The following is a 27,901-nucleotide window of genomic DNA, read 5'->3' as shown; positions in this document are numbered from 1 at the left end:
TTAATGGTGACGCACTGGAGACGCAGGGATATTTGTCTGGGTGCTGAGCATTGGGGAGAGGCTGGTAATTCAGTTAGCTGTTGGTAAGGTGTGCTCCTCTATTCTGGTAGGTCCCTTGTCATTTGCTATGTGTCGGGTCAGCTGAATGGGATCAATTATCAGCCCACTTGAAGGTGGTTTATCCTGCTGGGGACTCCGTTCTGGCCCAGTGCTTTCTGCACAGAACGATCCCTCCTGTATTGATAATGCATGCGGAGGGATGTATTTGATAGAAACATCCAAGCCAAGTCCCCTGTATTTGTAGGCATCCGTTTATCCAACAGATCCCACAAGACCATCTACACAATCCCCCTTGCACACAGCAGGGACACAAAGCCCCCCCTGGAAAAGGACTAACAGTGACACAACCCCTTGCAGCTAGGAGGAGCTCTGTGTGTAATCTAGAGCAACCAAGGACTGGAAAGAGATTCCAGTTTTTCTCCATCAAAATAGAAGGATGATATAACCAAGAAATGCAGCCCAGTATAAGGCAAACATTGAAGAGGAGACTGCTTCTTTTTCTTTTTTTCTTTTCATTTTGATTGAACATTTTTATTGTACAAAAAGGTAAAGGAAAACTACAACATAAATAACGAAATGGGGATGCATGTGATGTTGACTGCATGAGACATGGATATTCATTGGCTCATTAATTCAAAACTGTCCTGCTTACATTTTTCTGCCTCACCCATCCCAGTGGTGTCTGAGGACCTGCCAGCAAGGCACAGACTGAGGTAATGTTCAGCTGTCAGATACAGAGGCTCTTCTTTCCTTTCCCCATTGGATATTTGGGGGTTATTTGGGCTTTTTTACTAAAACACCTCATGTGGGGTTTCCAGAAGGGCACTAGTGACCTTACAATACAAGCCCCCCTTAAAAGTCACTTAGGACTACATCCAATAAGAGAGTTCAAGTGAGCCACACTGTGTATTTGCTATGCGGCAAACTCACTTTACTCTATGGTAAATGTGGAGGTGACATCGGTGCTGGCCTGCTCTTCTTTCCTGGGTGTTGAAGTCGCAAAGTTTTGATCTTGGACAGGGCATTTTTGGCATGGTGTCCAGAGGAAATCTGTGACTGGACGCATAGCCCTGTGCATGTGGTTGCCTGGTTGTGCAGTCCGATTGTGTGTTATACCAGCCATAGCCCATATGCATGCCCTATGTGGACATGCAATGGACTTAAGTGCCTTAACAGAGATCTGGATTTTAACAACTAGACTTAGACTTGGGATCTGAAAAGGGCTTTGGTGGGGACTGCCCCTCATTTGCCCCTACAGCTCAGTAGTGTGGGTATCCACCTGGAGGTCTTGGGTTCAAGCCCCCTGGCCCAGCTTGAATTAGCACCTTTCATACTTCCCAATATCAAGAGGTTGAGCTTCTTGCAAACCCATGGAAAGCCAATTCTGTGGGTGAAAAAGAAGCTGAAGACTCCTTCAGTATGAAGAGAACCATCATATATGTGTTCTCTGCTGCTTCCTGACCTGATAAGAGGCATTTTTCTGGTGTTTTCTTATTATTTGAAATTATTTGCCACATCCTTCTCACCAACACGTCACAGGCAAAATTTTGCTTATGAGACTTTTCTGCTAAGATTGACTTGGGGAATTGGAGTGGGGGGACTGGTATGTGGAGACCAGGGAGAAGCCATGTGACCTGATTATCTGTTTAGTGTGAACTGTTGATCCTACACAGTTGTTTTATTTTTTAATGATTGAGCAACACAATGTGCTGATTCTGGAAACATTCCTGAAAGAAAATTAATTTGTCCAAATACAGTACTTTTGGAAAACAGGTGAAAGAGGTAAAACACAGAGAATCCCCCAAGATATGCAAGTGAATGGGCTGGGGTTGATTGTACCTAGAAGGAGGGTCTGGCCTTCTCAAGTCTCTGACACCTCACAAGTTTCCCATGAATGTACCTCTCTTCCCAGATATCTCATTTGGATCATCCCATCACAACAGGACTAATTCTTGCTGTGGAATGGCTACTGGCTTCTTCAGGGTTGGGTTTGGGGAAAGCCCATCATTTAGTATATGTACAACAGAAGTGTTTATGAGCTGCAGTCATAGTCCACAACCCCTTTTTTTTTAAGCACTGTGGGAGAACAGAACAAAAAGATGCTTCATGACCCAAAGAGCTGATGATCAAACACAGGAGGAGGCAGAAAGGCACAGAAGTCAAGAGGAGAAGACAAGTCACTGAGCTGCCCCATAGCTCTCCATCCTAAAGAGCTTCAGGATCCGTCTCTGGATTTCCTTGGTCCTCACCCCATAGATAATGGGGTTGAGCACAGGTGGCATTAAGATGTAGACATTCCCCATGATCACATGGATCAGCGGTGAGTGGCCATTCTGTAACCGGTGCACCACAGAGAGCCCAATCAGCGGCACGTAGAAGGCTAGCACCACACAGATGTGGGCCACGCAAGTGCTGAAGGCCTTGAGCCGCTCCTTGCTGGAGGCCAGCTGCAGAACCGTGTGGATGATGAGGATGTAGGACAGGAAGATGAGCAATGAGTCCAGCCCCATCACCAGGAGGATGGCGGTCAGGCCATACACAACATTGGGAGTGGTGCCGGCACAGGCCAGGTTCATGACATCCTGGTGCAGACAGTACGAGTGGGACAGGACTTTGGACCCGCAGAATGGCAGGTTCAGAATGAGCAGAGGTAGTGGGAGAAAGAACATCACCCCCCTGGCCATGGCCACCAGCCCAATCTTTGCTGTCACCGCATTGGTGAAGATGGATGCATGCCTCAGAGGGTGGCAGATGGCCACGTACCGATCTAAGGCCATGGCCAGCAGGACAGAGGACTCAACAGCAGAGAGGCTGTGGACAAGGAACATCTGGATGAGGCAGGCACCAAAGCTGATTTCCCTCATGTCAGACCAATAGAGGGAGAGGAGTTTGGGCACGGTAGCGGTGGACAGCACCAGGTCAATGGCAGCAAGCATGCACAGGAAAAAATACATAGGGATGTGTAGGCTTTTCTCCATCTTCACGATGAAGAGCACCGCACTGTTGCCTGCCACCGCCATGATGTACAGAGAGCAGAGCACGAATGCCATCCAGAAACTGCCAGACTCCAGCCCAGGGATGCCCACCAAGATGAAGGTAGATGGGCTTAGGTTGGTAGTGTTGTGGGAGGGCATGGCACATAGGTAGGAACCCACTGCTGTTATTCCATGTCACGTCCAAGTCTGCAAGAGGAAGAGAAGCAATGTGGTTATAAAGCACATCTAATGACCCTTCCCCATGATATCAAAATAGATAGTCAACCACCATGGAAGAGGATCAAGCATTCTCCCTTATGGAAGATGCAGGTTTCTAATAAATGAAACATTTCAATGGAAACATCTCAGTGTTATTGGACATTCCCCACCCCTGTCCCCGGTGAGGAAAACTGAAAGGAAATCTTTCATTCAGATTTTTTGGACCTTAGACTTTAATATTCTCTTTTAAACTGAATGGCTTGGTATGGAGTTTTTAAACTGCACAGTGGTATGATGCTATGTTGCCTCCTGGGTGTTGTCTTTGGGTGACTGATGTGAGATGTGTGTCTTTCCCATGCTTCCCTCTTTCCAAATATGTTTTGGTTTTAAACTGTTATTCTATTTTATTCCTATGGAGCATTTTGATAGTTCAGGGGTTTTCTTCCATATAGAAACCACAGTTGAAATTCCAAAACTGCAAGCAACACAGAAATTCTCTTTTTGTTCAGTTGTAAAACGTATGGCATTTACTTATTATCTGTGTAAGCCAGGAGCTTGATTTAGGACTTTAGGAACCTGACTCCTATCTCCACAACTGACTCAGGGCCATGTATAGGGGGACTGAAAAATGCAGAGAAGTGCCCGTGGGAGGCTTCCGAGAACAGCGCAGCCAGGAAAGCACCTATCACCCAGGGGGCTTCAGACATCATCCCTTGATACAGACAGGTGAGTCCCTAACGCCTGAGCTGCATCCAGACCCTCCCCTCCCCTTCCCTCCCCAAAGTTGGGTTAAGTTCCAGTCCACCAGTTCAGTTGAATTGCTAAGCAAGATGGATCTCCCTGAGAATCAATCACTTGATCCAGTCCCCCTGCCGGGGGGATCAATCACTTGATCCATTGTTATCAATCCCCTGGCACATGGCCAGATGACAGTAGTGCAGTTGGGTGCAGTAGGAGGGAGAGGAGGCTGACTGGGCACACGTGCGGACTTTCAGCACACGTGTGCCCCTGCAACGTTCCTGAGACGGCAGAGGCTGAAAAGCAACAGCGGGGGCAGCAGCAGCTGATCCCCCAAAGGTAAGTGGGGCAGGAGCCGGCGCAGCTGCAGAGGATCTGGAGGGGAAGCCCCCGGATCCCTCTTTGCTGAGCCTGGCAGGGAGCCGCGCTCCCGAGCCGTGCATGAACAGAGCACGCAAACAGGGAGCTGGCTAGGGGAACCCTTCCCCCAGGGGACAAAGGGGATACCCTCAGAGGATGATCGTAGGGACTTGCCCCGGAGCACCGGGATCTGATACCCCCCTGTGGGAGGTGGGGGAGAGGCAACCCACCTCCCTTCCAAACACCATCAACCCATTCTTTTATCTGTCAGGATCCAGCCAGACCCCAACATGATGGAATTGGCTGTGGTTGTGCCAAGGATTCCCACTGAGACCAAAAGGAGCTAGATGTCTTCCTAGGGAATAGGATTCCCAGTGCCAGGAGAGGAGAGTGATGTGCCCTCCTTGAGGGCCTAGGATTGTGCCTCTGATCTTGCCATACCACTGGAGCATGAATTAAGGTTGGGGCTTTGACATTGACTCTGTGGCATAGGATCCTGGCCTCTGGTTTGGGTTTTTGAAGCCAAATTCTTTTGATTCATGTTTCCACATCGTGAGACATTTCAAATTGGGTCCCCGTGCACTTTGAATAGATGACCAATTCAAATAAAGGAAAACTATAAAACCCTCCTCTTAGCTTTCCAGGGTGAAGACGGGTCATCTTGTCCATCTTCAGGCCCAGAGGCAGGATGAACTATTTTCTCAGCATTCCCAATTCAGCCTCCTCTTGATGACCTCCAGCAAAATGTGAAACCAAAATTTTGTACCACCTCCCTGGAGGTCGCACCACCTCCCTGGAGTAACTTGCTCCATTGTTCTGCCAGTCAGGAAGAGTTCTCTGAGCTCAGATCTCATTAGAGCACCATGCCATTTCTGTTCATCCACTCTCCTCTTGGTTTGCTGCAGCCAGGGGACCAGTCGGTTTCTGGCTAGAGGCAGGAGCAGCGGCACACTGAGCTGAAGCATGCAACTCCTCACCTTATCAGTTCCAAATGGATTGTGGTTCTTTCAATGACCTAGGTATAGCCATGCCTATGTTGTCTCTGTCTCTGTCTCCTTCTGCTCCCTTCATTTGTCCCATCTAAACCGGGTCATTATTGTGGATCCTGGCTCTCCACTGGCTTTGGTCATACATCTCTTCTTCTTCAACTCCTTTTCTCCATGTCCCTCTCCACTATATCTCTCTATCTCATCTTCAGTCTTCCTCTGCCCCTTCTCCATGGTAATGCCATTCCAGTAGCTTCTTTTCCCACATGTTCTTGTACACTCCTTTGAACATGCCCATACCATGGACATGCCCATACCATGCCAGTCTTTTCTCATGCCTCGGGGAGTATTATGGGTACTATGCTAGTACTATGCTTATATTGTATTATTGGTATTTCCCAGGCTTCTGGGCTTTGCTGGTTGCCAGGTGGGCCCTAGAGGGAATTTTCACCCCCCTGCTGCTACATGTGTCAGAGTTATTTAAACCTTTCTCAGAGGCTTTGGGTGTTGGCTGCAAACCAGGCTTGGAATTGTGACTGTGCCAATGTTCCTGCTGGGACTTAAAGCCAGATGTTTGTGTCTAGAGGGGCTTGTCCCTTTGCTCAGGTTCAGGCCAAACACTGTGTTTGGAGTCAGGAAGGACTGTTACCCCCTAGTCAGATTGGTACAGACTTTGGGGGGTCTTGCCTTCCTCCGTAGGAAGGGGCATGTTGTTACGCAGATCACAGGTACCCTTGTGGGTATGCTACTGATAAGAGGCAGAAACAGGTCTACAGACCAACTTTTTACTTTCTTGCATGTTAAAACATGAAAACAAACATCCCAAAGTCTATCTGGGTATCTGCGACAGCCTGACATAGATTCGCACCTGTACTGGCTGGGGAGAATCGAGAGGTGGGTGGCATGGAGATTGACAGCAGGTCTTTGTGAATTTGCTGAGTTCTCCAAATTTCCTTCTAGCTTATGGCCAATATTGATAGATGTCTGGTTTTAATATTCTAATCAATTATGTCTGATTTGTTTTACTTATCTTTTTTTTGTTTCAAAGAAACAAGACTTAGAACTGAACTGAACTAGTTTTCTTGTGGCCTTGGAAGGCATTAATTAGCTGGGATTGATATTTCATATATTTCATAGAACGGTCATAGAACAAATTATATAAGCATCTTAACAAAAATATATTTATTACAGCAAAAGAACATCTAACACATTTGGCTACATCAATCACTACTACTAATATTTTAAGTTAAAACTATGCTATAGTGTATTTGGTTTATTTAACCTATCGTCCTCCCTTATCTCCTTCCAGGCCTTGTGCTTTGTTTAATTGTGTTTGATGGCTTCCTCTACTTTGCTGACCAAGCTGATTGTTATGTCTGCAAAAGTGCACACTACAGCCACTCAGAAACAGGCTTTGGGGCCTTCTGCTTAGCCGCAGTTCTGTAGCTTGGCTTAGGCCCCTTGAAAATGGCCAAGGCTGGCAACAATGATCCTCTCCCTTGGATCTCTCAAGTGTATTTTAACACCCTTTGCAGCAGCTGGATGTTGACCACTGTGGTCTGTCTGCTTTACCTGTGGCAGGTTTGGGTACTATATCTTGTACTGTGTCAGAGTTGACGGCATAGTTTTATTAATAGGTTAGACCATAAGTGTGTCTGGGATGGTTTGGATAGGGCTGATCCTGCCTCAGGCAGGAGGTCAGAAAGATGTGACCAATGGAGGCCCCGTCCAGCCTAAATTCATGTGTCTCTATGTGTCTATGAGTTCATTTTAACAACCCTTGCAGTACCTGTTGTCCTTCTGCTTTATGAGTGGCAGGTGAGGGTGTTTTTGGTGTCTTTGTGCAATATGCCCTATAGTTGTGCAACAAAGTCAATTTTGTAGTTTTAGGACTAGGTTAGACCAGAACGTGTCGGGGATGGTTTGGTTGGGGATGATCCTGCCTTGAGCTGGGTTTGTACTAGATATGACTTCCAGAGGGCCCTGCCAGCCTTTTTCTATGATTTTGTCCTCAGTTGAATGGACACAGTAGGAGATGGGTAACAGCTTCGGGGTTATACCTGATCCTGGTAAGAAGTGTCATGGGGTTAAAAAAGGGCAGTTGCGTATATCCAGGTAAGGGGAAGCTACATGTTGCACTTAGACTGTAGTGAAATGTTAAGCGGTGTTAAAGCAGAACATGCTGTGAGCAGTCACACTTAAAGGGTTAATATAATCTGTTGCCAGCACAGCTCTGAATTGCACCTCGAAGGCTGGTGGGCAGTGGCATGACTAGGAGCTACAACACCTGCTTTGGGGGAGAAGGGGGGCAGGAGTTGGAGCAGTGCATCCTGGGATGCTGGAGGACTGAAAATTGCTCATTTTATTTCCATGAAGCGGACTGAAGCTACCCTGACACAAGCTAGGTAGCACAGCCAAGAGTTAACTCTTGCCTCAAGCGGTATAACTTTGAGATGCTCAGAGGGCACTTAGCATGGCTGAATGAGCTTTAACATGCAGATGCTCATGTTTTAAATCTCCTTAAGTGTAAAGTGTAACTTTACCTTTAGTATTACCCTAGGAAGAGAAACTAAGCGGGAATCCTCCCTTTGAGTTGACTTGGGGTGTCTCAGTGGTGGCGAAGGCATGCATTTTTAGGATATCTTATTTTAGCTCCCAGCCTCAGAATGGAAACTCAGCTTGGATCCTGCTGTGAGGCAGCCTGGCTGGGTTCCCTGCCCCTGGAGCTGGTTTTTTTCTCTCCTCCCTCTGTGTGTGCATGAGAGAAAACAGGACACATGGCTCTGCATGCTATCACAGAGGATGTGGGGCTGCTTCAGATGCCCTGCTGGCGGGCAACTCTTAACAACACATCTTGAACCTAGTGAAAATTAGTTTCTACCATTTTAGGAGTCTCACCCATTTTGAGCTGCCTCATCTTTATCCCAGGGCTGCATTGGTCCAGGCAGCTTCTTATCTCCTCCACTTGAGAGGCCCCAAGATGCCAGCAGCTTAGAGCAAGTGCTCATCCCAGAGTAATTGGCACATGTGACAAGTTCATATATGTCCAGCCCCTGTATGTATGTGCACACACAAATGCACACCCACACACTTTTCAAGCAGTTGGGTTGCAAATACCAGAAAGAAATGCATGCAACTCTAGGGTTGGATTGTACCATTATTCACAGTCAGGGGCAAATACGTGCTGCATTTGTGTTGCTATCCCATTAGCAGCTCCAGGAGAATGGTCCTCCTGAGGTCCCTTCCGGCCCTACTTTTCTGTGTTTCCATGAATCACAACTCTCCCTTCTGGTTCCCCCAGGAGGGTATTTTAGGTTGTCTTGGGACCAGCAGGAAACCACCTATCCCCTGTGTCAACTCAGTGTAGGGTGGGTATGGAGCAGACAGGACTTCATGAACTTCCCTCCTGTTTGCCCTGAGCCAACTCCAGGGCATCACATCTCTCATACCAGCAGCTTTGAACTTTGGGTCCTAGTAGCTTGGTCAAGGGGTCTGTGTATACTGCGCACTCCCTTGTGCACGTGTGGTCTTATTTACAGCTGAGACCCCTTCGCTTATGTATTGGTGACAAAGTGAAGAAGAAAAGCAGCAGAACTCAACTCTAGGTAAATATTTTGGATAAAAAAAAAAACAACAACAACTTATTCTAGCAGCCTCCAGCTTGTGGCCTGGTTTTAGCAGATTGTACCAATGCACACATCTGGCTGAGCAACATCTGGACCATATCATGAGTTCTGGACAAGCCCAGGTTGATCTGGTCCAAGGCCATAGGTGGAGGTAATCAGGTTGAGTTGTCCCTTTGGGAGAGGCCCTGTCCACACTGGTTATATAAATGGAAACTAGGCAGCAGTGAGAAGTCTGGGAACAGACCACCTTGCTGTGCCTTTGGCGTGCTTCAAACTCTGCACCCTGACTCCATGCTCTGAAACTCTGGCTTGGACTTACCTTCCTGCTCTTACTTGCTCCTGTCTTGTACTTTGGATCAATTGCATGCTTTAGCCATGACCTGGGCTCAACCCTCAGCTAAACTGGGATTGACATTTGGTTTGACTTTGGCTTCCACTCTGGTAAACCCCTGACCTAGCACGATCCACTTGGATCGACTGCCTACAGCCCAATCAGCCCTTACAGGACAGTTATGGTGCATGTCACCAGCATCCCTCTCCAAATCTGTCTCAACTTTATATATCATAGTGGTGATTGCAAGTGGAAGAAGGAGGTGGGCAGGGAGCTGATCAATGGACAGCCTCTTGTCCCAAAGCAGCCCACCTCAAGAGTCCGATTGTGGCAATGGAGAAGATTAAGACTGAATAGATGTATCTCAGGGTGTTAATATATTCTTAGAACCATATAATCATAGAAAATGAGGTCTGGAAGGGACCTCTGCAAGTCACATCCAGGCTAGCCCCCTGCTCCAAGCAGGAGCAGCCCCAACTACATCATCCTAGCCAAGGCTTTGTCTAGCCAGGGCTTAAAAACCTCCAAGGATGGAGAATCTACCACCTCTCTGGGGAGCCTCTTCCAGTGCTTCACCACCTTCCTTGTGAGGAAGTTTGTTCAAATATCCAACCTAAACCCCACTTGCTGCAACTTGAGCCGATTGCTCCTTCTGTCATCTGCCACCACGGAGAACAGTCCAGCTCCATCCTCTTTGCAATCACCCTCAGGATGTCCTGTTGAATGATGGGTTAAGACAAGACAATCTGTTCTCATGGTGGGAAGAACAGCAAAGAAACCCCTAAAGCAGTTGACTCTTATGACCTGCTGCATGAGATTCAACATTTATAGATGGAGGTGGCATGAATGGGAAGGGAAATTACTGCTGAATGCCAACCTTGTAAGGAACAAGGGTAGCAGCAGGGTTGCTAGCACTATCTTTGCTAGTCTGCCAGGGATTAAGATGGATTCATATCTCACCAGATTTCATAGAAGCCATCAGAAACCAAGGTTGGATGCCCTGAGAACTCCATGATAGAAAACATATGAACAAAGAAACTGTTTCTCTGGCATTAAACAAGAATATGCCCCACATTGCAGGCAGTGTGGGGACAGACAGACACAGGTTTATAAGGGCCAGCAGAGCCAGGAAGTGGCCCAAGAGCTCAGGATGGACTAGGTCGGCATGCATGAGGACAATGGCTGTAGTAGTAGGAGGAGAATGATATAAGTATAGCTTACAACCATTTTATCTAAGCAAATCTCCTTTATTACCCATAACATATTCTGAAACATCCAGTATATAACTTTCAGTATATAACCATGGAAAGAACAAGAGACCACGACAGAGTGAGGCTTATTAATATCTACAAAAGATGCAATAGGCACTGCTGTACATAGGTCCACCAATGTGCGCTTGGTGTTTGACAAACAGAATCAAAGATACTGGCTGAGGTTTCTGAAAAGGGCTTGTGAGGCAAGGTAGTCAGATTGAGACACAGGGGGTGCATCTACACAAGATGCTAACTGCACAGTAACCTAATCCTACTGCTCAGTAGCATGCAGGGCAAAAACCTTGTTAATACATAGGGTTGCCAACCCTCCAGGATTGCCCTGGAGTCTCCAGGAATTAGAGGTAAAACTCCAGGAGACTGCTGAGAGTCACCCAGGAGATAAATGATAAGGCATTCATTAAAATAAATATTAAATGTTGAATCTGATTTACACAGTTGTCCAGTGGGTTTCTTAAATGTAATAGTAATGTGCATTTTCCTTCCTGATATAAAGTCATTAATGTCATTACATCATGTGATAAAACCTCCTGGAATAGATTGAACCCTACTAATATGCTACTGTACAGTATTATTAGACTACTGCTCAGTTAGCATCACTAAAAAGCTGTGTGCTGGCACTACTGTGCAGTGGCACCACTTACTGTGCATTGATTTAGTATTTGGTTATACAAGTACTACACTTAATGTGCAGTAACTATGGTGCATTAGTGAATGTGTAGATGTGTGTTGCAAATCTACAAACAGGCCTCTGTCAGGTACCACCGACTCACCAAGTGATACTTAGGTTTGTTCAGAAACATAACTCAATTCCCAGCCAGTGTCAATGGAGACAATTCAGTGGGTGTGGGCAGTGGGGTCCCGCAGGGTTCGGTCCTTGGACTGATACTCTTTAATGTATTCATCAGTGACTTGGACGAGGTAGTGAAATGTACTCTGTCCAAGTTTGCAGATGACACAAAGCTATGGGGAGAAGTGGACACGCCGGAGGGCAGGGAACAGCTGCAGGCAGCCCTGGACAGGTTGGACAAGTGGGCAGAAAACAACAGGATGCAGTTCAACAAGGAGAAATGCAAAGTGCTGCACCTAGGGAGGAAAAATGTCCAGCATACCTACTGTCTAGGGAATGACCTGCTGGGTGGCACGGAAGTGGAAAGGGACCTTGGAGTCCTAGTGAACTCCAAAATGAACATGAGCCGGCAGTGTGACGAAGCCATCAAAAAAGCCAATGGCACTTTATCGTGCATCAGCAGATGCATGACAAATAGGTCCAAGGAGGTGATACTTCCCCTCTATCGGGCTCTGGTCAGACCGCAGTTCGAGTACTGCATGCAATTCTGGGCGCCACACTTCAAGAAGGATGTGGATAACCTGGAGAGGGTCCAGAGAAGGGCCACTCGTATGGTTAAGGGCCTGCAGACCAAGCCCTACGAGGAGAGACTAGAGAAACTGGACCTTTTCAGCCTCCGCAAGAGAAGGTTGAGAGGCGACCTTGTGGCTGCCTATAAGTTCATCACGGGGGCACAGAAGGGAATTGGTGAGTATTTATTCACCAAGGCGCCCCCGGGGGTTACAAGAAACAATGGCCACAAGCTAGCAGAGAGCAGATTTAGATTGGACATTAGGAAGAACTTCTTCACAGTTCGAGTGGCCAAGGTCTGGAACGGGCTCCCAAGGGAGGTGGTGCTCTCCCCTACCCTGGGGGTCTTCAAGAGGAGGTTAGATGAGCATCTAGCTGGGGTCATCTAGACCCAGCACTCTTTCCTGCCTATGCAGGGGGTCGGACTCGAAGATCTATTGAGGTCCCTTCCGACCCTAACATCTATGAATCTATGAGACCGTAGGATCGTGAAGCCATCATAGTGTGGGGCCACTGCAGAGCTGTGATGCACTTCCCGCATGCCCCTACCCAAGGAAGGAGGGCTCTGCCCCAGCCCCAGCCCCAGCCCCAGGCTTGTGCTGTCACAGTCTTTTAATCCCAGGGTCTCTAAGAAGGCTGGCCAGGACCTTTGTGGACAAGGCATGTGGCTGAGCAGGTTGCTGCTCTAGGGCTGGGGCTGGGATTTTGGGGTGGTGACAGCATGGGGCCAAGCGAGAGCCACAATGCACACCCTGAATGCCCCTGCCCACAAAACCCATGCTTATTGCAAGGGCATGCAGGTAGCGGATCATGACCTTGGCCCCAGCCCTGGCCCCGTGCTCTCACCATTCCAAGATCCTGAGGTCTCCCCGGCCCTGCCAGCCTGTCTTGCTCCCCTATCCCAGGTGCCCAGCCATGTGCCCTGCCTGCTCGGGGCCCACCATTGGTGGTAGGTGCAGGGCGGGTGGGCTGGAGAGCCTGGGCATTGGGGCTGGGGCTGGCAGCCAGAAGGAGCCATCACTGTGGGAAATTGAGTTCACCGTGGGCTGGATTTTGCCCACCCTTGCTTAACCATGTAACAATTATGCCTCTGCAGATTTTTCATGGGGATTGCCATCCAAAAGAGGCCCTGAGTCTCTCATTCCCACCGACACATGCAACTCTGAATTTGTCTGCAGGGTATCCTGGCTTGTTTGAGTGCAGATGCAGATCTCCATGCTGTCTGTATCTATCCTGCAGGGCAAAAGCTCCAGAGGAAGGACATGGCCCAAATGAGAGATGCATAGGCACAGCACCTGTGATGCATGCTAACCTGCACGTGAATGGCAGCTCTGTACCCATTCAGCTTCAGGTGCAGAGATATTAGGGCCAGTGTTTGCAGTCCTGGCTTGCAGAAGCAGGTAAACCCCTATCTGCAGAGTTGCTCACTACCTTCAATGGCCTCCGAAGTGAGGAGGTGCACACCTCTGAAACTCAGGCAGCTCAGCTGGATCTATACACATCTAGCTATTGAGCACCGTGCCCTTTGAAAGCACCCTGAGGACCCATTTTGCATGCGGTACGTGGAAACTACGGACGTAGCATCCTCTGTATGAAAACTGAGTACCCTGGGGTTTAGCAGTCATGATCCGTCTGCATAACGTGTAAGAGCCAGGGGAAATTCCAGCTCAATCATGACAGCGCTGACAGAGGGGGCTGGTTAACACAAAACAGTTTGCTTTAGATAAACAGCAATGCCTGGATTTCATGGTTTATAAAATCTTGTTCCATTAAACTCCAACCTTGCTGGCAAGTAAGATCATAAATCCTAAAGCCTGAAGGGGCAACATCAATCTTTAAGGTGTAATAAGCTGCTCTCTTCATGATGGAGACTGGGAAGAAGCTGTCCTGCTATTATTATTAGTGCTAAGTTACACCGGCCCCTAGAAACCATACAAAGCAGGGCTTCAGGCTCTGCAGTGTCAGGTGCAAAGGCAACCATGCAATGAAAACAGCACATGGCCCAAATGCAAAGAGCCTACATGAAAGGCGGTGAACCTTTTCCACTGAAGCAACTGGTGCTTCACCCTCAGAGGCAGGAGAAAGGACTAGATGCAGCACGGGGCTGATCCTGTAGAGCATTTCCTTACAGTCGTATAGTGCAATGCTGCTTCCAGCAAACACCCTTGGGTAGCCTGAGCAACTCCATCCCAATTAAAGCTGCTGCAGAATTGGTGATATTCAAGCCTTCATTTTTTATGATGGACTCCTGGGTGTGAAAGGGGGAAACATCTCCAAGCAACCTGTTTCTTTCCTGCATTAAAAGCTTTGTGTTGCCTCCCTCACAGCTCCTGCCCATCTCTCCAGACAATTGAAGTGCTGCTCTATGCAGCATTGAAGCACTGATTGAGGCACATGAAAGTTAGTTTGGACCATGATAGGGTGTGCATTTAAAGCCCAATAGCAATTCCTGAGTGGCTTTCAATGGGGACTGAGCTAGACTGGATCAAGGTGCTCTCCAGAAGAAGAAAGTCTGTGGGATAAGTCCACATGTTGTCCATCATATGCCCCTACAGTCAACTCCAACCTAGTTTGTCCCCATTTGCTGCTAAAGCGTTAACAAATATCAGCTCTTTAAGGAAATCGAATGCCATCATAAGCAATCATAGACTGGCAGAAAGCAGTGTCTGTCTCCTTATCTTCCACCCAGAGCTAGTTTCTCCTTCCCTCCACTACCGATTCACTGCCAACCTGAACATCACATGAAAAAAGCAAGGACTTGGCCATTTCCTTAAGGCAATGGTTTTCAACCTTTTTCCCCCCCCATTTGTGGACCCCTAAAAGATTTCAAATGGAGGTGCAGACCCCTGTGAATTGTAAGTGCGGGTATTCACATCTGTTTGATCGATCATAGTCATCTTTCGGGGGCGCCTTAGAGCAGTGCTTCCCAAACTTTTCCTCAGCATGACACCATTGGCGGCCCCATTTCCTCACTCCCAACTCACAGCCACCCCATCCGCTCATGGTGTGACCCCATTTGTGGTCGTGACCCACATTTTGGGAACTGTTGCCTTAGACATAGTGTGCAAAACCTCAGGACCACAGACTGCAAACCGCTGCCTTAGGGAGCAAACATGGTTAACAAGTGAGCTGGTGAAAGCAGCACTTTCAGTGGTTCTCCTTCAGCATCACCTCTGCTGACTTTACAGGCAAAACTTAAGTGTCTGCTATTCCCACTGGCTTTGCAGGGCCTGGAGGCAGTGGGCAGGTGATTTGGGCTCTGTTTGGGTCCCTGCATTGAGCACCAGAATAGAAAAGGCAAAGTGTCGAGGGCTTCCTACAAACCCAGCCCCACGCACTTCATCAGGCTCAAGCTCCTTGGAAAAAGAGCCCAAGACACACACACTGGGTGTGCATTTCTCAGATCATACACTAGCAATCATGCATCTCAATGCTCGCCAGCCGTGAAAAACCTCAGCTGGGCCGAATGAGTGATGTGGCAGGGCAAGGTGCTGCTTCAGACACACGTTTCCCCATTGAAAGGTGCACACCCTCTCTGTAAGAATTACGCTGAACTTAAAACCCACAGCAATAACTGAGCCCCTCTGTTTGTCAAGCAGCCAGTTTACTTACCTGGAAACACTGGGAAAAGACCATATAGAAAAGTTGGATTGAAGACATGACAGTGAAGACTAAGATGACTTACCCAGCTCAGCAGCAAGGGGCCGGGTTATAAGGCCTGCTCATACATGATCAAGCAGCTCAACCCAGTTACAATCCACAGGGAAAACTCGTATCCACCTCCTGGGGTGGGGAGGGCAGTATTTATAATGCATCCTGAAAATGACCCAGCTGAGATCACGTATCCAATCACCAGTCTCAGCACATCGACTGTAAACAAATGTGAAATGTCCAAGGGAGAACCGTTATGCGAAGTAAATGCTCTTTTTCCACTTACGATGTTCTCCCAACGAAAACCATGTTTCCCTGCTGGTTTTATTGGGCAGGCAGCCTGTTTACAGCTAGCCATGATTTATGGCCGGCTGGCAAAGCTGCCGATACAAATCCTGTTTATAGTGCGAACAAATCCGTAATGCAAATAATAATAAATTGTGAGCAAAGTGGCTGCCAGCTGCTACCAAGAAAATAATAGAGGTGGAACAGCACTGGCTGTCCCTGCCCCATTCAGCGAGCTGCAGAAGTTTAATTTAAAACCTTCAAATAAAGCCTAATATGAAATACAATTAAAGGCAGACCAAACAGTACAGAGCTGAACTAAGAGGCACAGTTCGTTCTCTGTATCTGCAGGTGGCAGGGCTGAATTTGAATGTTTTGCATGGACTCACACATCTTCACAACTTCAGATGCCAGGTAAAGAAGGGCTATGTCTCCCCTTTTGCAGACACAAAGCAACTAAGTCATGGAGCTGGAGGGGACCCCAGAGATAGTGAAGAGATAAGCCTCCAAATTAGCAGCCTCATACAACAGGTCCATGGCAAAGGTGGGCGCTGAACCCAAATTATTTACAAATTGAATTTATTTTGGCCATGAGATCACCCTTCCAATTAAATGCATTGATGCTGCATTGGCCCTATTTTCTTTGGCTAACTGTATGGGTGAGAAAGGTGTCAGACAAGCTTTCAGCCCTTCCTAAGAGTTTGGGGAGAAGCAGAAAGAGCTTAAATTCAATATCTGGTAGAAAAAAAAAACCTTCTGCTGGGAGCAATGAGAGATAATTACAGACCGAGTGAAAAGAGTTAGAATCACGAACCTAATAGAAGCATGCAAAAGTAGGGCTGGGAGGGGTCTCTGGAGGGCATCTAGTCCACCCCCCTGTCTGAAGCAAGGTTATCCCTGTATAAATCATCCCAGACCAGGCCTTCTCTAACCTATTACTAAAACTATACAAATCATAGGAAAATCAGGCTGGAAGGGACCTCATGATGTTATCTGTTCAAGTTTGGATCAACCCTGACCAAACCATCGCAGACAAATGTCTGTCCAACTTGCTCTGGATATTTCCAGGGATGGAGAGTCCAAAACTTCTTGAGGTGCCTGAACACCCTCCGAGTCAGAAAGTTTTTCCTAATCTCCATCCTCAGTTTCCCTTGCTCCAGCTTGAGGCCACTGCTCCTAGTCCTGTCCACTATGGTCATGGAATAAAGCCCATCTCCATCCTCTCTATCACCACCCTTCAGGTACTTGAAGGCTGTTATCACATCTCCCCTCAGCCTTCCCGCCTCCAGACTCAATAATCCAAGTTCATTCAGGCTTCCCTCATCAGTCGTGCCTTGCAGGCCCCCAAATCATTTTTGTCACTCTGTGTTGGGCTCTTTCTGAACTGCTAACATCCTTGATCCTGCACTGGACTCTCTTCAATGTGTCCACAACCTTTCTGTAGTGGGGGGTCAACAGCTGGACACAAGACTCCAGATGTGGCCTCCCCAGTGCTGAATAGAGGGGAAGAATCACTGCCCTCCATCTGCCGGCACCGCTCCTACCGATGCAGACCCAGATGCCGTTCGCCTTCTTGGCACCAAGGGTGCACTGCTGGCTCCTGTTCAGCTTCTTGTCCCCTGTCCCCCCAGGTCCTTTTGTGCAGAGGATGTGTAATACCTTTCCTGCTGGTTTCAGTATAAATCTGACCTAACTGCAGCTGCATTTGTGATACTGCACAGTGTAAATGTGGTATACATTGAAGAGGGAAATTGGGCCTGCGTCTCTGAACAGTACCACTCCCCTTTGGCCTTTATCCTTTAATTCACACATGCACTGACGTTGTTTGCTGTGACACTTTTACAATTCGTGCCCCTGTATTTATGCTCAGCTGCTTTTCCCAGGGGTATGCATACAGCAGAGAGGCCAGCAAGAAACGGGGGAATTCTTCCACTGACTTTCCCATTTAAAGCAAAAGGCATTTTCCCACCCACAGAGCACAGAAGAGAAGCAGCCCCTTCCTTGCCTGGAAGTGTTTATATAGTATTCATGAGGCCAGTCTTCATTATATTTCTGCTGCAGCCCCGAGTTTAGCTAGTGAGATTTGAGAAGCATATGGAGGATGCTCTATGACGAGTGCTCGTCATAGGCGACTCCATCATGAGAGGTACGGAAGGGCCCATCTGTCACCAGGACCCCTGAACACGAGAGGTCTACTGCCTGCCCAGAGCAAAGATTCGGGATGTGACGGAAGTAATTCAGGCCAGCATCAAGCCCACCGATTACTACCCCATGCTCCTAGTCCATGTGGGTACTAATGATGCAGCCAGGAGAACCCCCGATCACCTGATGGCGGACTACAGAGCTCTGGGCAGCATGCTGAGGGAGATTGGTGCACAGGTGGTATTCTCTTCCATCCTACCAGTGACCGGACGTGGAAGAAGGCATGAGAACTACATTAGAGAGACCAACTGGCGGCTTCGGCAGTGGTGTCTCGAGGCAGGCTTCAGCTTCCTGGACAATGACCCACACATCACGACGAGGGACATGCTTAGTTGGGATGGGCTTCACCTGTCCCCCAAAGGTAAGTGTGTGTTTTCTTCTAGGTTGGCGGATCTCCTATGGCAGGCTTTAAACAAGGCTGTTAGGGGGGAGGGGAAGATGAAAGCGGGGGAAGCTGTGGACCACCAAACCATGTGGCACCCACAAAGATAGCCCAGCCTGAAGAAGGGGAACATTGGGAACCTGCAAGCCATGGGGTGGCCAGCAGTACAGCACAGATAAGCAATAAGCAGGTAAGAAATAAGGGGCCCCTTGGGATTCGGAGCTGGGGGGCAGCAAAGGCACCAGTCACAGGGCTCAAGTGCCTATATACTAATGCTAGGAGCATGGGGAACAAGCAGGATGAACTAGCGCTCCTGCTTGCAGAAAACACCTGTGACTTAGAAGGGCTAACAGAAACGTGGTGGGATTTGTCCCACAACTGGGCAGTACATATTGGGGGTTATAGGCTGTACAGAAAGGATAGGGTAGGGAAGAAAGGGGGAGGGATTGCACTCTATGTCAATGAGCAATATACATCGACCCTCATCAAGATGGAATCAAAGGATGAGGAAGTAGAAGGATTGTGGGTTAGGTTACATGGGGGTCAAGGAGAAAGGGATTTGGTGGTAGGGGTCTGCTACAGACCCCCACACCAAGGGGAAGAACTAGATTTGGGGCTCCTGAGGCAGCTCTCGGAGACAATAAAAGCTAAAGAGGTGGTAGTCATGGGGGACCTAAACTACCCAGACATCTGCTGGGAGATGCAGACAGCAAAGTCCCACCATTCATGCACGTTCCTATCCTGTTTACAGGACCTCCACCTGACTCAGGAGGTACACGGTCCCACTAGGGGGAATGCCTTACTGGATCTGGTATTGGCAACGGGGGATGACATGGTAGGGGACCTACAGATCGGTAGCCATCTGTGGGACAGTGATCACCTAATAATAGAATTCTTCATAAGACGTCGAGTGGGTAAGGTAACTAGTAGGGTGAAAGTGCTAGACTTCAGGAAAGCTGATTTCAATGAACTCAGGCGATTAGTCAAGGACGCATTGAAGAGTAGGAGTTTTGAAGTGATGGGAGCCCAAGAAGGGTGGCTGTGCCTTAAGGAAATGATCCTTCGGGCACAGAGGCAGATGATCCCCGTGCAGGGTAAAAGAGGGAAAGGGGCCAGGAGGCTTCCTTGGCTGACCAGAGAAATCCTGGGCAGCCTACGGGCCAAAAGCGGGGAACATAAAAAGTGGAAACAGGGAGAGATCACCAAAGATGAGTATACCTCCTCTGCTCGCGCTTGTAGGGAGGCAGTTAGACGGGCCAAAGCTACCATGGAGCTGAGGATGGCAACCCAAGTAAAGGACAACAAGAAATTGTTTTTTAGAAATATAGGGAGTAAAAGGAAGGCCCAGGGAGGAATAGGACCGCTGCTAAATGGGCAGAAACAATTGGTGACAGACAGGGGGGACAAGGCTGAATTCCTCAACGAGTTCTTTGCCTCAGTGTTCCTAAGCGAGGGGCACGACAAGTCTCTCACGGGGGTTGTAGAGAGGCAGCAGCAAGGCGCCAGACTGCCATGCGTAGACCCTGAGATGGTGCAGAGTCACTTGGAGGAACTGGATGCATTTAGGTCAGCAGGCCCGGATGAGCTCCATCCCAGGGTACTGAAGGCACTGGCCGACATCATTGCAGAGCCACTGGCAGGAATATTTGAACGCTCGTGGCACATGGGCCAAGTCCCGGAGGACTGGAAAACGGCCAATGTGCTCCCCGTTTTCAAGAAGGGGAGGAAGGAGGACCCAGGCAACTATAGGCCAGTCAGTCTCACCTCCATCTTTGGCAAAATCTTTGAAAAAATTATCAAGGCTCACATTTGCAAGAGCCCAGCAAGACAAATTATGCTGAGGGGAAACTAGCACAGGTTCGTAGCAGGCAGATCATGCCTGACTAATCTGGTCTCTTTTTATGCCCAGGTTAAGAAATGCCTGGATGCAGGAGGAGGGGTGGATGTCGTATACTTAGACTTCAGGAAGGCCTTCAATACGGTATCCCACCCCATACTGGTGAACAAGTTAAGAGGGTGTGACTTGGATGACTACACAGGCCGGTGGGTGGCGAATTGGCTAGAGGGTCGCACCCAGAGAGTCACAGTGGATGGGCCGGTTTCAACCTGGAAGGGTGTGGGCAGTGGGGTCCCACAGGGCTCGGTCCTTGGACAGATACTCTTTAATGTCTTCATCAGCAACTTTGACGAGGGAGTGAAGTGTACTCTGTCCAAGTTTGCAGATGACACAAAGCTATGGGGAGAAGTGGACACACCGGAGGTGAGGGAACAGCTGCAAGCAGACCTGGACAGGTTGGACAAGTGGGCAGAAAACAACAGGATGCAGTTCAACAAGGAGAAATGCAAAGTGCTGCACCTAGGGAGGAAAAATGTCCACCACACCTACTGCCTAGGAAATGACCTGCTTGAATGCACGGAAGTGGAAATGGATCTTGGAGTCCTAGTGGACTCCAAGATAAACATGAGTCGGTAGTGTGACGATGCCATCAGAAAAGCTAATGGCACTTTATTGTGCATCAGCAAATGCATGACAAATAGGTCCAGGGAGGTGATACTTCCCCTCTATCGGGCACCGGTCAGATCGCAGTTGGAGTACTGCGTGCAATTCTGGGCGCCGCACTTCAAGAGGGACGTGGATAACCTGGAGAGGGTACAGAGAAGGGCCACTCGTATGGTTAAGAGCCTGCAGACCAAGCCCTACGAGGAGAGACTAGAGAACCTGGACCTCTTCACCCTCTGCAAGAGAAGGTTGAGAGGCGACCTTGTGGCTGCCTATAAGTTCATCACGGGGGCACAGAAGGGAATTGGTGAGGTTTTGTTCACCAAGGTGTCCCTGGGGGTTACAATAAACAATGGCCACAAGCTAGCAGAGAGCAGATTTAGATCGGACATTAGGAAGAACTTCTTCCCAGTTCGAGTGGCCAAGGTCTTGAACGGGCTCCCAAGGGAGGTGGTGCTCTCCCCTACTCTGGGCGTCTTCAAGAGGAGGTTAGACGAGTATCTAGCTGGGGTCATCTAGACCCAGCACTCTTTCCTGCCTATACAGAGGGTCGGACTCAATGATCTATTGAGGTCCCTTCTGACCCTAATATCTATGAATCTATGTTGTCCGCATGAGATCAGGAGGGCACGAGCCTCCCATGGGAAATGAAGGGGCTTAAGATTTCTTGTGAAAAACATTGTTCGGAAAGCGTGTGCTCTGGATGTCTGCATATAAGGAAATGGTTTTGTGGTATTGCCCTGGGGAATGGTGACTCTGTGAGCAGCCCAGAGGAGAAATTCTCACTGGTGTGGCGCTGAGCTCTTGTGGCAGCAAAGCCAAATTTTGTTGCTGACAGCGATGCTCCTAGGCATTTCTGGGGTGCAGAGCCAGCTCTCCCATGCACCTGAATGGATGGGCCAAAGCACCACCTGCAAAGACAAGCCAATGTTTATTGCCTATAGGTCTGAATGCAGCAGACCGCCAAACCTATAGCATGCTCTGCCAAACCTTTGGGATGGCCTGAAAGGGACCTTTCTCTTCTGGCTAGGGTTGTGGTTCTTGCCTTGATTTGCAGGAAACAACTCACTTTGCTAGGCTTGCAAAGTACCTGCATCAGGGAGAAGAGTGCTTTGGTTCGAGAGCCCTGTCCCTGGACTGTCGATGGGATCAGCAGGTTCTTGCTGTGTGAGCAAGGGGTAGTCATGTGCCGGCCTTAGGGCGCCATGTCCCTTTCAACCCTGCCTCTTTTCCAGGAATGTGGCAGTGGTGCAAGTCCTGCCCCCTCACAACAAAATCATAAAATCACAGGTCACATCTAGTCCAAACCTTGCTCAAAGCAGGACCAGCCCCAAGTGCATCTTCCCAGCCAAGGCTTTGTTTACCTATGGCTTAAAAACCTCCAAGGATGGAAAAAACTCCAAAATATGTAATAATGAGTCAGTTCATACACTCATCCACCCTCCTTCTCCCCCCCACACACATTCCTACCCTATCAGTGGGGCTATAGAAAGGAGAAAGCACGACAGAGAGGCTCTTTAAGGCCTGGCTGGGATGCTGTTAGTTGGGGCTGTCCTGCTTTGCGCAGGGGGTTGGACTAGATGTGACCTCCTGAGGTCCCTTCCACCCTCATTTCTCATTTTCTGTGATTCTAGTAAGCATCCTGGGGCTTCAGGGTTATATCCTGTTAGCATGCTGGACAAAAATAGATGCTGCTGGTTCATAGTGGGTTTGTTTCTTTTGGCTTCAGCCAGCAACCTAGTTCATTTGGCCGGATAAAAATAATGCAACCGTCTGGAAGGAGGAACAGGCACTCAGCTGTTTCCTCCCTACCAGGTCAGGCTGTTGCCATCAGCAGAGGAAGCAGCTTGAGTGACCGGCCAGCATGAGCCAAACAGTGATATGGTGTTTTTCAAAGCCAGTCAGTCATGAGCGGAGATAACGCCACCTCCCAAGGGCTCAGGAGAGGATCAGAGACTTGGAGGGGGAATGCAAACCCTCAGGGCTGTCAGACCGAGGACCTGACAATGGGGAGTGGGAGAGAGACATCCTACTGGGTAGCTTGTCCCATCACTGCATGCTGCAGGGCTGCTTATTGTATTGGCACCTGCGGGAGACAGAACCAGGCCTGGAGGATACCTGGGTGCAGAGCATTTCCAAATGCAGGGGCCTTTTACAAAAGCCACGGCCCATGGGATGACTGTAGCAGATGCCCAGTCTAATTTAAATCTGCTTTAAAATAAAGGGACTCTTCCAGCACTGGGGCAACTGGGCCCTATAACCTTATTCACAGCAGGCTGGGCCAGTCCTAGCAGCTTCAGCTGCAGAAAGAAAGGCTCAATGTCCCCACAATGAACCCTACCCTTCTCCCTCTTTTTTCCTTCTGTTCCTTTCCCCTTCCTCTTTTCTAATGTCCCATGCTCCCCTTATCTTTTGCCTAATAGTTTATCTCCTCTGGCCATAAGAGAGCATGGGAAGGGGAAGCAGGATCCATTCCCACTTCCATACCACCAAGCAGGTCATTTCCTAGGCAGTAGGTATGCTGGACATTTTTCCTCCCTAGGTGCAGCACTTTGCATTTCTCCTTGTTGAACTGCATTCTGTTGTTTTCTACCCATTTCTCCAACCTGTCCAGGTCTGCTTGTAGCTGTTCCCTGCCCTCCTGTGTGTCCACTTCTCCCCACGGTTTTGTGTCATCCACAAACTTGGACACAGTACACTTCACTCCCTTGTCCAAGTCGCTGATGAAGACATTGAAGAGTATCAGTCCTAGGACTGAGTCCTGCGGAACCCCACTGCCCACATCCTTCCAGGTTAAAACCGACCCATCCACTACGACTCTCTGGGTGCGACCCTCTAGCCAATTCACCACCCACCAGACTGTGTAGTCATCCAAGTCACAGCCTCTTAACTTGTTCACCGGTATGGGGTGGGATACCGTATCGAAGGCCTTCCTGAAGTCTAAGTATACGACATCCAGCCCTACTCCTGCATCCAGGTGTTTTGTAACCTGGTCATAAAAAGAGACTAGATTAGTCAGGCATGATCTGCCTGCTACGAACCAGTGCTGGTTTCCCCTCAGCATAATTCTTCCTGCCTGGCTCTCGCAAATGTGAGCCTTGATAATTTTTTCAAAGACTTTGCCAAGGATGGAGGGGAGACTGACTGGCCTATAGTTGCCCGGGTCCTTCTTCCTTGCCTTCTTGAAAATGGGGACCACGTTGGCCCTTTTCCAGTCCTCCGGGACCTGGCCCGTGTGCAATGAACATTCAAATAGTCCCGCCAGTGGCTGTGCAATGACGTCAGCCACTGCCTTCAGTACCCTCAGATGGAGCTCATCCGGGCCTGCTGACTTAAAGGCATCCAGTTCTTCCAAATGACTCTGCACCATCTCAGGGTCTACACATGGTAGTTTGGCGCCCTGCTGCTGCCTCTCTACAATCCCAGTGAGAGACTTGTCTTGCCCCTCTCTTAGGAACACTGAGGCAAAGAACTCATTGAGGAGTTCAGCCTTGTCTCCCCTGTCTGTCACCAATTGCTTGTGCCCATTTAGTAGGGGTCCTATTCCTCCCTGGGCTTTTCTTTTACTTCCTATATATCTAAAAAAACAATTTCTTGTTGTCTTTTACTTGGGATGCCATCCTCAGCTCCATGGTAGCTTTGGCCCGTCTAACTGCCTCCCTACAAGCGCGAGCAGAGGAGGTATACTCCTCTTTAGTAATCTCTCCCCATTTCCACTTTTTATATGCTCCCCTTTTAGTCCACAGGATGCCCTGGATTTCTCTGGTCAGCCAAGGAAGCCTCCTGGCCCCTTTCCCTCTTTTTCCTCGCATTGGGATCGTCTGCCTCTGTGCCCAAAGGATCATTTCCTTAAGGCACAGCCACCCTTCTTGGGTTCCCATCACTTCAAAAGTCCTACTCTGCAGTGCGTCCTTGACTAATCACCTGAGTTCATTGAAATCAGCTTTCCTAAAGTCTAGCACTTTCACCCTACTAGTTACTTTACCCACTCGACGTCTTATGAAGAATTCTATTATTTGGTGATCACTGTGCCACAGATGACTACCTATCTGTAGGTTCCCTACCATATCATCCCCCATTGCCAATACCAGGTTCAGTAAGGCATTCCCCCTAGTGGGACCGTGTACCTCCTGCATCAGTTGGCGATCCTGTACACAGGATAGGAAGCTGCGTGAAAAGTGTGACTTTGCTGTCTGCATCTCCCAGCAGATGTCCGGGTAGTCTAGGTCCCCCATGACTACCACCTCCTTAGTTTTTATGGTCTCCGAGAGCTGCCTCAGGAGCCCCGAATCTAGTTCTTCCCTTTGGTGTGGTGGTCTGTAGCAGATCCCTACTTCCAAATCTCTTTCTCCTTGACCTCCATGTAACCTAACCCACAATCCTTCTACTTCCTCATCCTTCGATGATGATTGATGATGTTGAACGACAAGCGAAGTCCTTGGCATAGTTAAGAGCAGAATAATCTATTCATCACTAAACCGCTTAACAGATTTTCTGAACTACAAAACATAAACCATGGCAAAGTTTCAAATTAACTGTGAAAAATCAGAACTATTAAATATCAGCATAAGACACAGCACACAGAAAGAGATAAAAGGTATAAATACCAATGGGTAACTATTTCAGTAGAATATTTAGGCTGAATGCTTTATAAAATGGTGAGATTTGTACTGCTCCAGTCATGCTCGTTTGATTGAAAGAATTAAACTAGAATCAAAATATAACATGTCTGGCAGATGACAGGACAAGGAGCAATGGGCTCAAGTTGCAGCATGGGAAGTTAAGGTTGGATATTAGGAAAAAATGTCTCACAAGGAAGATAGTAAAACACTGGAATGGGTGGTTGAATCTCCATCCTTGGAGGTTTTGAAGACCTGGCTCAACGAAGCCTTGGCTGGGATGATGTAGTTGGGGCCGGTCCTACTTTGAGCAGGAGGCTGGACTAGGTGGGACCTCCTGAGGTCCCTTCTCACCCTCATTTTGTATTATTCTATGTCATGGTTAGGTAGATTTCATAGACTTCATAGATTTCATAGTCATTAAGGTTGGAAGAGACCTCAGAAGAACATTGAGTCCAGTCCCCTGTCCCAGGGGCAGGAATTCCCTAGGGTCAAAGGATCCCAGCAAAATAAGCATCCAAACATTTCTTAAAAGAGTCCAGAGTAGGTGCTTGTAGGTAGAAATGCACCAGTTAAAATTAATATTTTGGCTTGAATTTATTTCCTGTTCCAGACATGATCTGTTCTAATGAATCTCTTAGATGAGCAACAGGTCGTGATAAATCAATTTCTTTCTGGTAATAAGAAAACTAGACTCGAAAATCCTTCCTACAAAGGTTGTAGGAAACAGGTTCTTCCAAATATTAAGTCTTTCTAGCAAGCCAGGCAACAAAGAAATGTAGTGTATGGGATAACACCAATTCACAGTAAGCACTGGGTAAAGGTAGAGTTTATGTCATAGTTAGTATACTACCGCAACTGAAGAGATGTCTGAGAACATATCAGCATCATCAAATTTACACATTTATTGAAAATAAATATATATTGACAATTATTTGTAACTCCTATATCCATCATATCTCACCTCAGTTCAGCATAGGTATGGTACAGGAACAGGTAACTGTTGGAGGGAGTACCATCAGTTGGGTGAATTCCACTATATATGATATTCATTCAGATACTAGTCCATCATATATGGACTAGTAAAAAAACAGAGGGTTGCTTAGAAATTTGGTGGAAGTTCTTAGAATATGCTCAAAAAGGATCTTTTCCTGTCTCTGCCCCTGTTGCCAAACCTTTTCTGCGTATTGAAAGAGAGTGCAAGCTGTGAGAGCTAATAGTTAAGAATAAATTTGGAATAGATTTGAAACCTTCAAGCAGAGATGGGTCGAAGATACTGGGTTCTGCATTATGCAGCGTTCTGAGCACAAGAGGAGTGAATTATTAAACAGGTTACATATAGAGATGAAGAAACACAAGCTTAGGATGGACTATGAAATGCAAAGGTGTCAGGGACTGAAAGGAAGAGAAGAAAAGAGCACATGACTCTGCTCTATAGACATTGGCTCGGGTTAGAGATCCACTGGTGATGGAAGATCAACACATAAAGTTAATAAATATTTTATTTATTGTATCATGTTGTATTGTGTTGTAGTGTAGTGTAGTATTATATTGTATTGTATTATAGATTCATAGATTCATCTTCAGAGACCCCCCAGAAGATCATAGGGTCCAGCTCCCCTGCACCAAGCAGGAAAGACAAATGGGGGTCAGGTGTGTGGCGGGCCAGTAGGGGGCACTCCTGTGTTGAGCTGCCCACCTCACTGTGCCTGACCACCTTCCAGGCTCCGAGTGCCTCCCTGGGGTGCCTCCCGTCCGGCCGACCCCTTCCCTGGAGCACCCCCGCTAGCCTGGGGTTCCCGCTGCCACCATCCAAGGCTCTGGACTCACTTCTGGCTCTGCGCACCTTGGAGAACACAGGCCTGATCGTCCAATGGGTACTAGACCCAATACAGGCACTTGGGGCACTTCCCCAAGTCAGGGGCTGATTAGGGAAGCCTCTCTTAGTCCACAGACCTAAGGGGGCCTCCTCGGCATAATTTAGACCCACCCCTCAATAAGTCTCCCACACCGGTCACAAGGAGAACTTTATTGATTACAGGGGGTAGGGCGGAAACAGGGTACAAGGTAGAATAATATCAGAGGAATATCAGAGGAATCCCATAGAGCAAACCAGGGTGGCTGAGGTAGCCGTTTAAACACGCATCTGAGTTACTGTAAGCTAAATATCTAGTCTGATCTCGAGTAGTTTACTCACACACATCATCCAGAGGTGGTTGGAGTTTTCCTCTGGAGGCAAGTCACTCTTGGAGCATGCGGTGATGAGGAGAGAGCCCATTTCAGATTCACCTGGATGACCGCATGGCTAATGGCTGCCTTCTTCCTGGACCTCAGCA

At 48.2% G+C, this 27,901-nt stretch overlaps 1 protein-coding gene across 1 annotated transcript; it reads right to left on the bottom strand.

The window, feature by feature from the left end:
• Nucleotides 1-669: 669 nt before the first annotated feature.
• Nucleotides 670-15,683, bottom strand: LOC132250337 (olfactory receptor 51E2-like). Its single transcript, XM_059726984.1, has 2 exons — nucleotides 15,612-15,683; nucleotides 670-3,242 (listed from the first exon to the last, which is right to left on the bottom strand). The coding sequence occupies exon 2, from the start codon at nucleotides 3,192-3,194 to the stop codon at nucleotides 2,238-2,240; it is 957 nt and encodes a 318-aa protein (XP_059582967.1). The 5' UTR covers nucleotides 3,195-3,242; nucleotides 15,612-15,683; the 3' UTR covers nucleotides 670-2,237.
• Between the last annotated feature and the right edge of the window lie 12,218 nt (nucleotides 15,684-27,901).

The sequence above is a fragment of the Alligator mississippiensis genome, chromosome 1, assembly GCF_030867095.1.
Source record: "Alligator mississippiensis isolate rAllMis1 chromosome 1, rAllMis1, whole genome shotgun sequence".
In the NCBI taxonomy this organism is placed as follows: Eukaryota; Metazoa; Chordata; order Crocodylia; family Alligatoridae; genus Alligator; species Alligator mississippiensis.
Note: the sequence above shows the minus strand (reverse complement) of the source record. Positions and strands in the feature narration are given on the sequence as shown.